The sequence below is a fragment of the Drosophila erecta genome, unplaced genomic scaffold (genome assembly GCF_003286155.1).
Source record: "Drosophila erecta strain 14021-0224.00,06,07 unplaced genomic scaffold, DereRS2 tig00000092-arrow-pilon, whole genome shotgun sequence".
In the NCBI taxonomy this organism is placed as follows: Eukaryota; Metazoa; Arthropoda; class Insecta; order Diptera; family Drosophilidae; genus Drosophila; species Drosophila erecta.
Window position 1 is genome coordinate 3,102,472 of NW_020825207.1, and position 18,863 is coordinate 3,121,334.

General features: G+C 40.7%; 1 protein-coding gene across 3 annotated transcripts; it reads left to right on the top strand.

Annotated features, from left to right (window-relative positions):
* The first annotated feature begins 1,902 nt into the window (after positions 1–1,902).
* On the top strand, positions 1,903–17,958 carry LOC6547677 (probable serine/threonine-protein kinase DDB_G0267686). 3 transcript variants are annotated; one of them, XM_001976189.3, is made up of 3 exons: positions 1,903–2,062; positions 6,417–7,523; positions 16,321–17,958. In XM_001976189.3, the coding sequence occupies exons 2-3, from the start codon at positions 6,672–6,674 to the stop codon at positions 17,647–17,649; spliced, it is 2,181 nt and encodes a 726-aa protein (XP_001976225.1). In that variant the 5' UTR covers positions 1,903–2,062; positions 6,417–6,671; the 3' UTR covers positions 17,650–17,958. The 3 variants fall into 3 exon arrangements, with proteins under 3 accessions (XP_001976225.1, XP_026836483.1, XP_015011567.1); XM_026980682.1 differs by lacking the exon at positions 1,903–2,062 and adding an exon at positions 2,069–2,192; XM_015156081.2 differs by lacking the exons at positions 1,903–2,062; positions 6,417–7,523 and adding an exon at positions 14,611–14,860.
* Positions 17,959–18,863: the final 905 nt, after the last annotated feature.

Genomic DNA, 18,863 nt, shown 5'->3' on the forward strand with positions numbered 1-18,863 from the left:
AACACAATTCTTAATATCTTGAATGGTTTAGATAGCTTTTTAATATTTATAAAATAAAGTATCTACTTTAAACATACATAATAATAATTATAGCCAAAATAGAAAAGCGTTGCATAATTACATCCAGCGTTTAATATACTGTAAATCTTTTTTCGCTGTGCACAAGTGCAATCCGTTTGCACGCAATAAGCAAAAAAAAAAAAAAAAAACAAATACGTATGTATATAGTGCAACTACAACTCAAGGCAAACCATTTAGGCAACGCTGCGGCAGAGCGTAGGCAGCGACGCCGGCAGAAGACGGAAATACCAGGCGAACGATGACGAACGTAAAAACTACGCACCAAGCACAAAAACAACACCAAAACACGCCACGAAAAACAAACAAACAAGCAACTAGAGCGAGCGAGACACATTTGGAGAGAAATACGTACGTAGTTAGAGAAAGAGAGAGAGGAATAGAAGTGGGAGAGCACCTGCCCCCATTGTACCGCCCACTCGGCTAACGAGCAAACAAAACTAAACAAAAATAAATAGAAACCGAAACAGAAACACAAGAAAGGCAGCGAAATAGAAAAGCAGGAAATATTTCGAAGTTATGAAGTGGGGAGAAAAGAGAAGACTTACAGCTTTTCATTTCTATTATTAATTAGTTTTCTGAAACTCCATTTGAGTGCACAAAGTATTAACAAAGTAGTTTCTTAAATAGAAATGAATAGAAATCTAGAATTTTAAAACTCTTAAGGTCTTAGAGAAAAGTGGTTATTATTAACATTATTAATTATAATTATAAGTTTCATAAAATTAGGCTTTTGCGAATTGGGTCACATTCATAAACTCATTTACCAAATAACTCAGTGAGTTCATTCTAACTAAACAATTCTTTTTATGAAATATGACCGCATTCATTGAACTTTCTTTTGCTTCATTTTTTTGTGTCTTAGGAATTTTACTACGACGTAGTAGAATTTCGTTTCATTTTGGCGCGAAGCAGATTGTGATTATGGCTTTTTATTGTTATTTTTGTTATTTTGTGTCGACCTCGGTTCGTTCAACTCGTTTTTTTTCACTGAACCGCTCCTGTCTACTTGTTTGTTTAATTTTTTGCCATTTCTGCTTCACATTTTATTTGTTTGTTTGACTCGGCTGCGCGCGTGTCGTTGTATGTGTGTGCGGCCCAAGAAGCGGCCACCCCTCCCCCGACCCCTCTCCAGCCAACGCCCCCTTCCCCCTCCGACCATTCATCCCATCCCATCCCCTCCACTCTTTTGTTGTTGCTGCCGTGTTTCTTTTGCTCTTTATCAAAACAACTGCGCAGTCGACGTCGACGTCGCGCCGCAGTCAGCCTTCACACAGCAGCGGTCGCAAAAAAAGCACGCATGAAGCTCATTCCTTAGATGTTAAAATATTACCAAACATTTGATTAAACGGAGTAGTTCATTTCAAACCATTTCATTTCAAATTTTTATATGTTTCCTCTTATTGAAACGGCAACAACATTGTGAACTTTTTTCCCACAGAGAGAAAGAACTGTGCTAAATACTATTTTCTTAGCCGACCCTGTATGTCTGCAACTGTTTTTTTTTTTGGGCGCGCACTGCACTGCTCTCTCTCCCTCTCCCGCAATCTCACTAACTCTCTCCGTCGCTCTCTTCCTCTCCAGCCGCCCCCCAACCAACGTTGTTGTTGTCTTAAGCATGACAAGGCACTGTAGAATTTCACAACAGGCCAAAGAGAACTTCATTACGATGTTCGTTTTGTTTTTCCACGAAACAACTGTTTACTCTGGCTCTGCTTCTTCTTCTGCCGCTGCTGCCTGTGCTCATTTCAATTTCTCAGCCGGCGCTGCAGTCGCTGTCGGCGTCGTCGCTGGCTTCGCAGTCGGTGCGTTTACAAATCGATGCCAATAGGTTTGCGACTGTTTGCCCGAAACAGTCGACGAAATCCGGTGCTCGCGAGCGGTTGTAATTAACGGTAAAGCTATAGTTGTTTCGATGAAATATTGCGCGCGTAACGGGAAAAATACGGAGCCGTAAAAGCGCAACAGCGCCTTTGAAATAGCGGTAAATATCGCCAGTGCTTGTGCTTTTGCGAGAAGGATGTTTGTTATCGTCACAGTCTCCTTTTGTTTGCCAAACAAATAAGGAAAAAGCGATGGCAGAACGCAAAAATATCGAAATATTTTCTAAAACGGTATTTATGGACGGGAATATCAGTGTGAAATATTATTCCTTCATTACGAATGCGGCGAAAACTGTTTATTAGCTAAATACCATTAAATTATTAGCCTAATTTATGTAAAAGACAAATAACAAAAAATAGGTGTATCAGGTGCATCAAATCAATATTGTCGAAAACTGTGTGATCGTATTAATAAAATATTGCTGAAAAAACAACATATTTTGCAAATAAGAATAAATGATATGTTGGTACCAAAGTTTACCGCATACTTTCAAACTGTGACAAAAGTATTTGTTCAAATCCAGTAACAATCGCGGGTTAAAATTATAAAACGAAACTCAAAAATAATTTCGGAATACAAACCATGAATTGGAATAGTTTAAATATGTATGTTGAAACCATTGGAAAACCTTGTGCAGCTTCGAAAACAAATATTTATTTTGGTTTGATAAAGAAACACCCCCAATAGGTCAACAAATATTTAACAAAAAGTGTTTTTCAAATTTATTTCAATACACATACATATGTACATACATGTGTACATATAGCATGTGCGTTCGCTTTTGTGTCTGCGTTCGATTGTAAATTGTTTTTTATTTCATTCCGCCCGCCTTGAAATGTATTTTTAAGTTTCTGTGCTCAATTTCGCGTTGGATGTTGTTTACTTTTTGCGTTGTTTAATTTGTTTTGGCCTGTGTTGTGTTTCTCTCCCTGGGCTTCTTCTTTATCCAAAATGACAAAAGGCGAAAACCAACTAATTTGTGGATAACATGGATTTTATGCAAATTCAACGTTTTCTGATTGGTCTTAAACAAATTCAAAATGGTCGAGGAAATCAGTCATAAATAACGCGTGGAATATAAAAAACTGTGCAATCGATATGCTTTGTTTTAAGATCAATTAGATTATGTAAGTCTCAATATTAAAACGTGAAGCAAATAGCATACAGAAATTCATCAAAGTTCAGAAACAATTAAAGTAAAAACAAAATGTTACGAACAACACACCTAATTTATAAATAAACATCCAATAAAATGGCAACCTAAGCATTTCCGTCCTGACTCACATTACAGTACAATAAAAACGGTGACATTTAGAAATTCCTGCTAAATTCTCCATACAGTCGTATTTTCTAGGTAATCAAATAACGAATCAAAGCTTCGAGACATGCAAATTAATTTCGAACGCAAAAAAAACCCAAATTCTACACATCAAAATCAGTAAACAACAAGAGTACAAATAGTACAAAAAAATTCAAGACCGCAGAATTCCAAGAAAATCCCTCAAAACTGTGCTACTTAAAAATACCACGAGGTCGCCCACGAAATGCGAGGGAAAAACCAAAAAAATCTAAGCCAAAATGAGATTTCGAGTATATCCAGCTTAAAGCTACAACGGAAAATAATTGGAAAATCACATGAAAAAAAAGAAAATATAAAGAGCAAAAAAGTGCGTAAAAAAAGCAGCGTGGCGTAAAAACAAGTCCTAAAAATAGACCAAAATGTGTCGCGTCTAAAAATTGACGCATAGTGTAGCGCAAACAACAAAAGCAAACAACTAAACACAATAAAAAACGCACACACGAATAAAACACAAACAATAAAAACCACACGAAAACGAACTAAAAACAAATTAAGGTTTTATCGCCCCATCTCTTTCCAACTCTGCTTGTTCGTGTGCGTGTATGTGTGTGTGTGAGAGCCGTGCGCGAGTTTACCGTTATGATTCATCCAGCTGTTTGCGCAGCGTAGCAATCTGCGCAAAAAGAAATACTTCTCGAACTTTTGCATGAGAGACAAAAACTGATTACTAAACGATTTATTTCATAAAATTATGTGTGCTAATTCGTGTACTAAAACACAAAGACATTTATGTACTTGCCACTATAGTTGCGGTTGCCTCTTTAGATCCAGTTATTAAAAACCCACAAATAAGTTTACAGTTGTCAGTTTTAATATGCAGTGGATCATATTGTATTTCGGTGAAAATGGTTATGCTTAGCAAACCGATTTTATCATTCTAGCAAATGAAGCATTTCTTTGTAATACTATTGTATTGCTATTGTATTACTATTGCAGTATTTCTGGTAACTGGTATAGCCTATAACTATTTTTCGTTCTAAAACTTCAAAAAAGGATCGCCCAAAGCCTTGATCCCTTCCGAAATCCCTAATATGCTGACCGCTTTTGTGCTTTGTAAGCACGAACGACAAGTGCTAAAACGCAAAGCAAATTGCGCTCGTCGCCAAAACCAGGAAGCGAAAAATCTACGTTCGACAAAGATTGATGTAAAAGCGAGATGCCGCATAGTATAAAGCCCCATGTGCTGGTGTTGGTGCGAGTGAAAGCGCACGTGTCCCTGGGTGCAGATTGTGTGTGTGCGAAATACACTTCCGTCTATTGTGAATGACGAGGCGCGAGCAGTTGCCTTGCCATCTTTGTTATCGTTTGTTGTTGCCTCTGCCTCGGCTTCTGTTGACTTGTGACATTTACACACACGATTACGAACAAAAAAAAAAAAACATTACCACTCACGCGTTTTTCTTGGCAGAATTTTCTCCGTTCGCTGAAACTGCCGTATTTTCGCTGTACACATTAAGCCATCAAAAGAAATTTTAATTAAGGACTCTAAAATTGTAGAAATTGTAGAATAACGTGAAACTCCTACTTAAGAAAGGTCCGGGTTCAACACCCACTGGTATAAACAGATTTTTTAACTTAAACACATTTCGAAAGCATTCACTTAATTATCTCAAATAGGAGATTTGTGCCCGTGTAAAAACGCCAAAATGCTAATGCCTTATAAAATCTGCTTTGTCATCCCCACTGCGGACTTTATTCCACTGTTTAATGTGTTCTATACCTAGCTATATATACTATATACATATGTACATATAGTGCCACTGACCTAGGCAGACGATGACGTGTGTTTTGTAAAAACTGATTATAAGAAATCGCTGGGGATTTATATAAGGGAACTTGCTGAATGGAAAATGTTGCTTTCGATTGTTTTCACTGTTTGCCGTGATTACAAATGTCGATCAGTCTGTTATAGTTCAAATAATGCCACTCGTTACAAGCAACGCAATATCGGTTTTTGGTTTTTCCCTGCACTGAGATCTTATGAGCATTTGCGGAATTTCCTCAGCAGTTCATGTGACATTAAAAAGATAAAGCTACGTCACGGCAACAGCGTTATTTCATCATAGTTTAGATAAAATGTCGCCTAATCTACCCTTCGAGACGTCCCCGATAAGCTCGAGTGCCGAGATTAGTTTTGGCTGTTGGAACAAATACCATAGTTAGGGATTAGTATGGATTAGAATGGGGCTAATAACGCTGTGGAATTGCCAAAAATAAGTTTATTGCGAAACAGGTTTGAACTATACTATATAGGTCAATTGAAAGGTAATTTAATAATTAAATACGCAACTGTTAACTGAACTGCTATTGAACTGTTAATTGAATTTAATAATTAAATACTTAGGCAACTGTCAATTAACTCAGTAAACAATGAAAAGAGTTCGATATGCTAGCCCGTTTTGTTTTCAAACCAATTACGAAAATCGAAGTTAAATGTTAGAATTTTAAAATATATACTTTATTTTTCCTTCCGCACAATCAACTTTTGTTCTCCTTCGTTAACATAAAATGTCATTCGGAATTTATCAATTAGATGTCAAATCAAATATAAATCCCAGCAATTAGCACGTTGACTGCCACCGCACTTACAACTATAACTATTGCAATAGATGGGAGCCTATTTCTGTAGGGTGATGATGATCGATATGGGTTTTTGAAGCTTGTGGTTGTTTAGTTCGCTTAGTTGTTGGCCAGAAAATTTCCCATTTCTGATTAACACCTCGACGCACAAATACGTTAACAGAGAGCATAGGTTCCGAATGAAATGTAATCATACAATGACCAATGGCGATCGATAGCATGTATTTGGCCGCAAACAGCTCGCTGAAAATGTTTCGAGTGGGGAATGAGTGTGCGGAATGACTCATGGCTATCATTCGACTCAGGGACGGAATGTTTGACGTGCGGGAAAAACCCGGCGATAACGTAAACAAAACGAAATAATGCCGAATCAAACTTGTTTTCGCCGCTTTCGAATTGAGGATCATTTAAGAAAACTCTGTTGAGTTTCTTAGGAGTAGGAAACAATTTTATGCAACTATTGTGTGTATCTTTAAATGACTAATTTTGTCATTCTTCTCTGTTTTTTTTTCAGTTAATGAATAGTAGCAAACACAGTGCTAAATGAAAGAGAATGAGACGCAGTCGACAGGACCCAAGAAGACGATGTTGATTGAGTGCATTTCGCGTGACATTCCCTGAGAGTTGGCTTCAGAAAAACGCTAGAAAGCAGAAGTAAAGCTCAAGCTTAGAGCTCGGCTGCATAGATCTGTACATATATACATACATAGGATACATATAAAGCAACCAAGCAACCACATCCACCGATCGTTTGAGAGGCGTGTGGCAAATGAACTTCAATCCGGCCAGCGTGGTAGCCGCCGCAGCAGCAGCCGCACATCAGACGTCCCATCTTCACCATCTACACCATCACCATCATCAACACCATCCGTATTTGGGCCACCAGCAATTGCAGAACCACCAAAATATCAACCGGCCACAAACGCAGCAACAACAGCTGATCCCACTGCCCGTCGCCGGCGGAGGAAGTTTACCAGTGGGTGGTGGTGGTGTTGTTGGTGGCATTGGCAGTGGCGGTGGCGGTGGCGATACATCGCCCAAAATCATGGAGTGGACCAATGACGACGCCCTGGAGCTGATTGAACAGTATCGATGCCATACAGAGCTATGGAACCGGGCCGATCCCAAGTATAAGGATAAACTATGCCGATTCCGGGCGTGGTCGGAAATAGCCGAGCGTTTTGGTTGCAGCAAGGCGGAGGTTGAGCGGAAAATGAACGTGCTACTCACACAGTATCGCCGGGAGAAGCACAAAATGTTCGTGAAGATATACCAGGGCATTCAGCCCAATCCGTCCAAGTGGTATGCCTTCAAGCGATTCGATTTCATGGAGGCGGGCGGCGGCAGTCTAAGCGGCGGTGGATCCGCCGGAACCGGTGTTAATGCCCCCAGCGGTAATCTGGTGCCGAATCCCGTTTCCTCATCCGCAGCCGCAGCCGCTGCCGCTCATAATGGGCTAAACGGACTGGCTGCCGCGGCAGCGGCGTACGAAAGCGGTACGATTGCAGCGGCGGGCAACGGAGGTGCACCACCCACTGTACCAGGTGGCGGAGCACCCGGCTCGCAGACCGTCATGCAGCACAGACGCATCAAGACCAAAGAGCTGAAATATTTCGGAGCGGTAAGCCACTATTCTAGTTTATTTATTTTCATGACGCACGTCCAGCTCAAAATTTTTGAAAAACCCCCATTTCCCCCAAAATTTCGCGTATTCCTCTTCTAACATGTTATTATCAATTAATTTTAATGAAAAAACGGTGGGCTTTTTATACTGCTTATAGGAATTAAATAATATTAAATGGTTAGAATTTGTTGAGGTATTTTAAGAAGCACCATATAAACTAATACACATTGGTCATGGTCATTAATAACCCTAAGTTGATTGTAGAAAATAATTTGTTAATTTCATTGTTATTTCGCTCTTATCGTATTTGTACACATTTATGTGTATTATGTACTTAAAAGCAAAGTCCACATTCAGAAATGATGAGAAATTACCCAGAATTAAAACAGATCTTAACCCCAGGAGGTCAATTACAAAAAAGTGTAAGCCTAGATACGCACCAAATATCGAGTGACGTAAGAGCAAATGGAATTAATCATATATTTTCCACGATTTTTATTTATTTCCAATGAAAACATTTTACGTCAATAAAATGGAAAAGTTTTATGGGTGGTTTTTGGCGAAATCGTTTGATATTTCATTCGACTTTTTTATTCCATTCTAATGAATAGAACTCTTATCAAATTCAAGTTCAATAGAAATAGTTTTCAGCATTAGAGGAGCACACGTGTGACGTGTGACCAATTTTCCAGCTTAGCAACGAATATTTATATTACACATTTTATTTTATGTATAATTTTGGAAGCTTATCACTTCAATTGAATATTTTAAAGGCAAACATGAATTTCTAGTGTTAATTTCAATCAAAACAACGGCTTCGATTTAACTGTGAAATGAGACGGAGAGAGCGAGTCGGCATAAGAGAGACTGCGGACTCCACTCTCTTTTGGCGCTGGCACTCAGGCAAACATGTGCGCAAGTGACTTGCTATTTCTGCACTGGCTCCACTCTCTCGCGCGCTCTCGCTCTCTCTCTATCTCGTCTCACTTTGGTGGAAGTGTTAGTGTGCCTGGCTTGTTTGTGCTCTTTTTCGTTGTTGACGATCAAAACAGAATTAAAATTTTACGCATAAATTTTTCTTAGAAATGCGCAGTGGTGTGTGTGCGAGGCATTGTCCCCAGCTCTCTCCCGCACCCGCAGCCCCCTTCCTCTCTATCACCCTCACCCTATCCATCCCCCTCTATCTCTCTCTCTCTCTCTCGCGCACTGTCTGCCTGCTTGTTGTTGTTTGTATGTACTTTTGTTGCTTTTATATGCGTTGTCGCGCCAGGCAAGCAAAAAGTGTGCGAGTGGAAGGGAGAGGGGTGTCTTGGGACTGGGGGGCCCTGACATTTCGTCGCCGAACTCTTCTTCGTCTTCTCCTTCGCCTGTTGTTGTTGTTGTCGTTGTTGTTTCTGTTTCTGTGAATGATGAAATGTTTGTTTTGCACGGCGAAATGTGTTGGCGACTGCGACGCAGCTGCGACGCCGGCAGCGAAGACGCAGCACTTGCTACGGTGATTTTTTCACGGTTTTCATTTTCCACCGTTTGGCTATTTTGAGTACCCTAACTGTTAGGTTGGGATTACCTGAGCGCTTATCAATTATCAATTATGGGAGTGTTAAAATGCATGCTTCACAAAAATATATGTACATATTTAACTTTAATAATATTTAGACAATAGTACTATACAGATATAATTGAGTATCTTAAATTTTGGTTTGGTAAGGATTAGCTAACTTAAAAAGTATAATGCTAGTCGTATATAATACTTTGTTTAATTAGTTACCAGTGGCATATTTAAATTAATTTACAAAACCAGCATAGCCATTGGCTTTTAACCAATTAATGAATCATACTAACTGGCAACTTGGTCTGGCCAACTTCTCCGCTCTGAACTGGCTCTTTGTTTTGCTGTTGCTGTAGTGACGTTTTGTTTTGTGGTTACCCGGTGGACACCACCTTACCTCCCCCCAGTCGCCACAACCCCCCCCCCCCCCCCCCCCCCCCATCGTGATTCGCTGGAAGCTTTTGTTTTTACTTGGTCTGTTGTTTGTCAGACTTATCAAAACAAAATTCTTTCTTTTTTTTTGTTTTTGCTGGTTTTTTGCTGCCGTTTCTAGAAAACAAATGAAATTTTTTTTGCAAGGCAAAAGAATATTGTAAAACTTGGCGCCTGGACTTTTTCTCAGTTTTTTGTTTTCATTTTTGCTCGTACTGCTAGAAAGAGGGGCGGCATGGGGCAGATCGGGGGCGTGGCTCGTCTAAATGCATGCAACTTGTTTGTACAAGTCATGTCACCTTTGGTTTTCTGGTTTTCTTGTTCCACAAAACAAATTTTTGGCACTTACGGCCATCAAAATAGAGCTGTTCAAAAAGTTTTATTTCGTCGTCATTTTTCAGACATTTATTTTTGAAAAATTTGGTTCTTAAATGAATTGAAATTGGTTTAATTACTTTTTCTAATGTTATACCAGTAAATTATATTTTATAACTGATCAAATTGTAATATTTTTTGTGATGTTTTTTTTTGTATTTCATATTATGTTTAATATATCCAATTCTTACTATTTTAAAGGGCTTAGTTACTCATGAACTAATTCGTTTAATGCCTGAGTGTGATTTTTTTTTTTGGATTTTCTTTATCTCACTTTGGACAGTAGGAATTCGGTTCACACTGGACGTGCTCCCCCCTTAATCCACTACCAATGAAAATTTTTTTTAACTTTTTCTGCTAACTACTGCTCCCGTTTTTGTGTTTTGGTTTGGCTTTGGTCTCGTGTTGTTTTTCTGTTTCTGCGTCATTATTATTTGCGTGTGCAGGCACTAACAACGACGCCCACGCCCCTTTTTCAAACCGCCCACATACGAACAGAGCAGCCAAGCAAACCGCTACACACCCAACCCCACTGCCAACCAACCCCACCCACGCCCACCGCCCACTTATTGTTATGTATTTTTGTTCATATTTTGCAATTGTTTTGCTCTGCGGTATTTTCCTTAAGACAAGTGAACAATAAAACCAAAAACAAGGTGAAGCCGAAGACGAGCTGCTGTTGTTGTTGTTGTTGTCCCGCAATGTTGTGGCTAGCAAACGACTCACGCACCGCTCCACATTCACCACCCACAATTTGCACCCCCCAACCTGGAACACCTGCAAAAAAAAAAGTTTTTCACTTGAAAGTAGCATATTGTTTGCAAATACTGGCAGGACGCGAATTCTTCAGTTTAGGTGTCAAGTGAACTATTGCTTTCTGCATTATTAATAGAAATATGTTTGTTTGTTTAGTGTGTTGTTTAATCTGAAATTAGCTTATATGTATAGTCTTTACCATCTTTAATATCCTTCGAAATTTGTAATGCTTTGGGTATATGAAGTACGTTGGTAATTAACATTTTTAATGATTCATTTCAATCTTGAGAGAGATTCATATCTTCAGTTGAGTTGTGAGTTAAACTGTGTTCTTCATTACAACATTAAATGCATTGAAATTTGTTGTACAAGCTTAAACAATAGTCCTTTAATTAAATTAAAATTTTGAATGCCAATAATATTTTAGGATCTGTAGTATATAAATGGTTTTTATGATGTATTCTTCTTTCTTCACTTCACTTCACTTCTTCACTTTTGTATTCTTCAGTTAAAAAGTTTTAAAATACTACTTAATACCAGCGCGAATTCTTTAGGATCACTTTTTATGTTGCTTTTTTCAATCGACAGCAACTTTGAAGTTAATTTATGTTGAGTATGTTATATTGAAGCTGACTAGTTTTTTCGAGTGTAGTTTTCTCTTGTTTGTGTTTCCTACTGTTGTTGTGGCAGTAGCCGCGCATCAAGCTGTTGTTGTAATTCGCGTTGTTTTGTTTTCCCTCGCATCGCCTGCCCATAAACCACCCACTTCCCACCCCCGCGGTGGTGTGGAATGAAAAGTGCAAGGCAAATATGCAGCAACTGCGACGCCGGCAGCGAAGTCGGCGTTTGTTTTTGTTTACTCATTCATTGCAAAGTTGTTTAGAGCCGAGCGCGCAGCGTATGGTTTTTAATTTTATGAATATGTACATTTGTACATACATATGTGTGTAGTATGTAGATGGTAATGATGATAGTGATGATGATAGGGTATAGGGTTTGTTGTAGTGGGCGGAAAATCTGGGGCTATCTGCGCTTAGAATTCGCTGCAATTCCATTCCAAACTTATGCAGGAATTTTGGAGTTTTTGTCGCAGGCCGACAAAATTGACTAATTTTAAGGCTTATTGATGACCTTGGCAACTCTAGGAATGGTAGCTGTGAATTTCGTCATTAAAAACGATTTGAAGGTATCTGAAAGTTTATATGATATTGAAAGATTTCGGGAGTCCTGGCAACTCTAGAAATCGTACCTGTAAATTAGTCATTAAAAACGACTTTAAGGTATTTGGAAGTTTTCAGATAATATTAAAAGATTTCGGGATTCCTGGCAACTCTAGAAATCGTACCTGTAAAACGTTTATAAGGTGCAAACAGTTTCTGTTTCCAAATTCCAAGTTTGGGCGCAGTCGAACAGTTCGAGCATTAAAGAAAAGCAGATGGAGTTCCCGGAAAACTAGTGTTTCTTGGTTTTGCTTCCTGAGGCCCTGGCAACTCTAGAAATCGTACCTGGTATTACTCATACTATATACAATACATATGTATATACAAGTTGTTCAAATCCACGTGCGAATACAATTCAAAGATGTGTGGGAATAGTGGGGAACTTTCCCAGCATTTGGGGGGGAGCAAAGCTTTCTGGGGGATTAACCCGTTAACCGAGACACTTGGCAACTCTGGTATTGGCACCTGCCAGGTGACGAAGCCATCTTACACACGCACACACATACATGCGCACACCACAATGCATTTTCAATTGCAATTTGTTCCACTGTTAATTTTACGACTCCCCTTTCCAGTGTAAATCCCCCACTTTAGATGGTGGGATGTGGAGGGGGGGGGGGGGGAGAGTTGGGGCTTTGTTTGCGGCGCTTGCGCTTGCGGTTTTCATGGCAGTTTCATTAATGTTAGTGTAGCAGTTATTTTTGTTGTTGCTGCGGTGTATGCGCTTTTGCGAAAATATCGCCGTCGTACTTCAAAAACATTGGCGTGAGCAGCCGGATAGATACAGTCAAACCTCGCTAGCATAAAAAAAGCCTTGCATAAAAACAGATTTCTTAAAATAAGTTGAACTTTTCTAGCAAATAGATGCAATAGATGGCGAGATGGTGTTTTTTAAGATTCTTCAGATATGTATATAAATACTTGTTCCATTTATTCCATACAGAAATGATTTTTTTCAATAATCTTTCAAACCAGCAGAGTGGGGAACTTTGATCATTTTGTCTTATTGGTAGTGTATAATAATACCAATTATTACTCTGTTTGCTTAAATGAAAGCTATATTTTAAAGTCAACTTTAATGATCTATGTATGATTTAAATTAAAAATGTTTACTAGATCAGACGAATATTGATCCTTTTTGGTGTTGAACGAAAACAAGTTTGGGATGCTTCACTGTAGCTGTGGAAAGAGGTAGCTCGCGACAAATGTGAATGGGGCGGCGCGGAGAAAGGGGGCAGTGGGGGGCAGGGGGCCAAAAGGGGGGGCGGTAGTGGGACTGGGCGGATTTCGTGCCAAAGGAGTAGAAACAGCGGCGACGACGACGACGCGTAGTTTGTGTAGTGTGTTATTTATTCATTGGATTGGATGATAATCAGTTTGTTTACATTTTTCAGTTGCACACACAATCCGAGCGAAAGAGCGAGAGAGCGAGCGGGCGCGAGTGTGGGTGGTGGGAGCGAGAGGGGGCGAGTTCATTCTCATGTCTGTTTTATTTTATTTGCCTTAACAAAATAATAATACAGACATGCAAACACGCACACAGCGCACTCACACACACACGCACGCACACTCTGCTCCGAATGCGTAAACAACAAAAGCAGCTGCAACAACAATAGCAACAACCGGCGGGAAAGAGATGGCAATAGTGGTGGGGTGATGGGGCGGTGTAGTTGAGGAAACTTAAAAACAGCAGCGGGGGCAACAACAAATAAACAACCCAGGTTGAACTCTTATCCTCAGGATGCCCCAATAGGCAACATTCGATTTTTGACATTTCTCTAGGCGTTTGACGGCAAATAATGGAAATGGAAAATGAAAAAAGAATAATATTGTATGTTCAATATAGAAAATCTCAGATCGACACTTTGACAGCAATGTTTTTATGTACATACTTACATATGTATATATTTCGAAAGAAACGTAATTTTGTAAAACCATAGAGCGTTGTGGATTCGGTATTTCCGAAATTTTGCTGCCCAACCGCTTTTGTCGCAGTATTTTGATGGAAAGTTCTAGGCGCCACAACTCAGACAAAAAAAAGGCAAAATCAAAGAGATCGTCGCAGACAGAAAGGGATGGCACTTGCCATTGTGGAGCGGGAAGAAAGAGAGGGAGCGACCACTTTGATCGCCGCTGACCGACCACATTCAACTTTTTATTGTAGTTGTTGCTGAATTATTTTCGTGTGAGGCCCCAAACGTGGGGTAGGTTAATGCTAATGCTAAAACCCTCTCTCATACACACATATAACTCTCCATCTGTCTGTCCCACTCTTTGGGTTCTTCTAGACGAAGAATTCTTCGGGCATTCGCTCTTTCGCGTGTCAGAAGACTCTCTGCGAAATAATGCTGACATTTGCAAAAGGTTTCACAAAAGACAACAAGATGCGCTGTTCATATTGGATGGTCGGATTTTATTTTCAGTCTAATAATTTGTATTTAAAGTGACTTCAAATCGGAAATTCGGCTGTTCAAGTTTTAAAAGTTTCGAAGAATAAGCTGAATTTTAAAACATCAACATAAATTTGTTACGTTTGTTTAGTTATTTCCTGAATTTTCGATAAATAGACCGTTAATTCCGTTCTATCTGGCTCTTAATGAGTCACCCACACTTCGGTAGAAAAAAAAAGAACACGTTTCTCTTAAATCGTTCTCTTCAAGCCGCAGCTTTTTTACTCTCTCTCGCTCGTGCTCTCACGCTCGTGCTCTCCCGCGCTCGCACGTTATTCGGCTGTTCGAAAATTTTTACTACGCCGCTAGAATAATTTCGGACAAAAATATTACGAGTTCGAGTCGCGTTGTCGTCGCTTTCGCGCACAGCAAACAAAAAACAAAAAAAGGTCTAGCTACAACAAGTGTAAATACCGATCCTCAGCAAAACCAAACGCCGAAATGCATTATCAGAATAATAGCAATAATAATAACAATATCATTAATCTGAGATCCCCTGCTATTCCACATCGAATTCCCCCGGAATCGGTGGCCACTACAAACTCTACAAACGTAAGTTTCGGCATTATTTGGTTGGCCGGGGAGCGGGGGGACTTTTTCGAAGGGCGATTGTTTTGGAAAGTTCGCGCACTTTGCCACCACCACCTGTGTGTGTGTGTGTGTGTGTGTTGTGATGGATACCCTACCCAAATAGTATTTCGATTTCAGCAGAACATCAACCTGCACACTCAAGTTCCTTAATTAACATAAGAATTTAGCGCTGCATTGCTGTCATATTAATATGTAGGTCCATAAAATAAATATTTATACAAATTATAACATTCACCATCGTTAAGTTTGTATCATTTAATATCCATAGTTCGGTTTGCTCAAATATCAATAATATTATACGTAGAAGAGCATACAAAATGCTCCCGTCTTAACTTTCTTTCATCTTGTTTTGCTTTTTTTCACCTGTGTGCGTGCGTGTGTCTGCTAATTTGTTTTGATCGCTTCGTGTGTTTGCCATATATAGATATACACATATACGTGCATGCATACATCTAAAGGCAAAAGCAGTCACATTATTATTTATTTACCATTATTATCATAATTTGGTCTGACTTCGCACTCTTTCGGCCTTAATTTATGTTTCGAATTCACTCAAAACAGCGACAAAAACAACTTTTCGTTGAGAATTTGACCGGCATTGTTGGAATGCGATGGGAAAAAAACACAATCTGAAATTTCTAATTCAATTGGTTATTGGGGATATCGATTAGCATTATTATATGCAAATTGCTTTTGACTTTTAACGCGACAGTGCAGTGCAGGTATGCAAAATAAAATGTGCTCAACAATTTGGTAAGAAAAAGACGTAAATCTCTTCAATTCTTAAGGATTGTAAAATGAAAAAAACTCGTTCCGAGTTTGATATAAATTCGAGATGATTTAAGAACTTGTATTCATCCTTCTTACTTTATTAATTCAACGAAATATGATTTCAACAAGCTTGAACACAAAAGAATTTAAAATATTACAAAAGAAGCACGAAACCTCCTTAAGTCAGTAATTTCCCATCGAATATCAATGCGCCTATCCATCATGATTTTGCAAAAATATAAAACGAGACTTTAACAATCATCGTAACACTCTAGTTTTCCAAATCTATTTTCCCTGTCTATCTTGACAATTTATTAGAATCACATTAATGGCACATTTTGTTCCACTATCGGGTGTCTATAAACATACTCCATTTCGATAAGAGTTAAGCAATTGATGATAAACATAAATATATGTACATATATTATACCAATATTGTGGTCTGACTTTGATTCGATTTTGAAATTCGAATTCTCTTAAGGCTCTTAAACAATTTGGTACTTAATAATTTGATGGGCACCACATACGACTTTCTTATCTTGATGGTTTGGACTGCCTCACGATGACGAAGTGAGGAACCTTTGAACACCCGCCTGCAAATACCCTATCTCTAATCAGTTCGTACCCGTTCCGTTTCTCTCTACTTCCAGATGGGCCTGAACATACCCATGTTGATAGCGAGCAGCCAGACGCTGGACAGTTGGAATACGGCGGGTCAGTACTCGCCACCGATATCGGGCTCCGGCGGCGGTGGCTCGGATCGAGGAGGAAGTGGTGGCGGCGGCGGCGGCGGAGGTGGTGTGCCGCCACAGCAACTGCGAGTGCCCCTGCCCATGAGCTATCATGGCGGAGCTGGTGGCGGTGGAAGCAGCAGCAGTGATTTCCAACAGAGTCCTCTCAAGACCATGGACACCTCGGACAATGAGGATAACAACAATACCAAGGAGGATGTGGCGGCGGCAGCGGCACTGGGACAACTGGCTGCCAAAGTTGAGCTGCGATCGCCGGCGGGCGGAGGTGCTGGCGGTGGCGGTTCGAGTAGTAGGGACGCCAATGATCCGGCCAGCGATCCCATCAAATCCGATCGCACTCTAAGCGAAGCTGGCAGCAGTCCCATACCGAATACCAACATGCACGAGGCGCACAAGAATCACCTGCTAAACAGTCCAGCCGGCGGTAGGTCGGTCACGCCAAGGCAGGCGCATGAGCAGCTGCACCACCATCCGCACACGCAGCACCACCTGCAGCAGCAGCAGCAGCAGCAGCAGTTGCAGCAACAGCAGCAGCAGCAGCAGCAGTTGCAACAGCAGCATCAGCAACTGCAACAGCATCAGCAACAGCAGCAGCTGCATCACGGCCACGAGGAATTGGACATCAAGCAGGAGTTGGTGGACTATTTCCACGGTCAGGCGGCTGGTGGTGGTGGTGCTGTTGGTCCTGCACCACCGCCACCACCCGAATCGCATCGTTCCTATAGCTCGGCGGGCGAGGAGAGTCGCCTTCAGTTGGTGGACATGGCCCAGGACCTGAGGGTCGCCCAGGCGAAGGCCAATTTTGGTGCCTTCATCCTGCCACCCAGAGGCAGTGATGCCAGCACAACTGCCATGCCCCTAAATATGCGAAAACTTACCGGTGCTGGCAGTGCGGGTCACATGCTAATGAATTCGCTGCTGGGCTCAAGGGAGAGCATGTCGGATGGCGAGGAGCCCGATCCGGATAATGACGAGGCCACCGAATCGGCCGCCAGTCCGGGTCACATTAAAAGCAGTGTTTCTGCACAGGCGGCCGTTGCAGCGTCCGCATTTTACGCAGACTCCCTGAATCGTGACGACTGCGACTTCATTGGATCGAACGTGTCCCTCAAACTGCGTACCATGGATCGCACGCAACGCATCATTGCGGAGAAGCTGATCAGCGAGGTGTTGTACTATGGGCAGTTGAACGAGCTGGAACGCTCCGCCCGGATACAGCCCAAGTGACAGTGGCGCCCCAAGAAGTGGACGGCTGCGCTGGGGAACGGAAGTAGTGGGGCAATGGGTCTGGGACTGGGCATCGGTGTGGGTTTGAGCAGGATCAGGCTGGGCAGGAGCCTCCTCGCCCCGCAGCCAGGCAAGTGAATTCCATTTGAAATAGTCAGCACAGAGAGAGAGAGAGAGAGAGTAGGCAATTACAGAAACCAATACAGAAAACAGTACAACTTATTTTTAGTTTGGCCAGGATCGGGGTCACCACTTGTACAAAGCTTGGCTTGAACGGGGCAGTGTTACTTAGCCGCAGAGAAGGTGGAGTAGGATAGAAGAAAGCAGAGAAGAGCAGGGCTTGGAGAAAGGTACTTATACACCAGGGAGGGGGAGATGCTGATGCTGAATGATTGAATACATCCCATTTGGTCGTGCTTCAAACAGATGTTCTGAAACATTGAAATGAAAACCTTTTTAACTATCACTAGCTAATTGAAAATGTGTGCAAGCAGTTGGGAGTAGAACAATTATGTTATATGGTTTAAACTTGAAATGTGCAACGCCTAAATTATTAAATTATTAAGACCAAAATTTTAGTTTTATTTATAAAAAAAAAACATTAGTCAAAAATATGTGTTTTGTTAGCGTAAATTAATGATGCTGTTTTGGTACAGTACAGACCTCTGTGCAGACATCTGTCATCTCTCCCTGAGTAAAAAAACCCAAACCACAACATAGAACACAAACCAAAGTTACTTTCTATTCTGTTCGAAGGGCTGCAATAAACAATAGTTTAGCTTGTGTGTCCCGCAACTTCAATATTACAGTACATGAAATGCATAAAATACATAGATACTAGATAGGTTAGAATGGGTCTGGGACTACTGGGGGTCAGCGACACACACACACACACACACACCTGAGACGTCTAACTAGCAGAATCTCAGTATTAATTATAAAATACACTTTACATAGACTAGACCATAGATAACCGCAACAAATCGGATTGGGATCCAAGCATTTGCCATAGATCGTGTTTCCTTGCGGCCCGATCGTTCACTCCTCTGGATGTTTTCTGATTTATAGGGTAGCTGAGCTCCGAAAAAAAACCCAGACCTCGCCCCAAGAACAGAAATGCAAAAATACAGAAATAAAACAAAATACATCAATTCGAAGGGGAAAAGAGAAAAGTAAGGAAAAGTAGCGTAAAGACAAGGAAAAGCGGCTGCTAA

Excerpts from the sequence above, each read along its gene's own strand:
- LOC6547677 (XM_001976189.3), top strand. The coding sequence starts at position 6,672 with ATGAACTTCAATCCGGCCAGCGTGGTAGCCGCCGCAGCAGCAGCCGCA. Across the intron at positions 7,524-16,320 it reads AGCTGAAATATTTCGGAGCG|ATGGGCCTGAACATACCCAT; the intron begins GTAAGCCACTAT and ends CTCTACTTCCAG.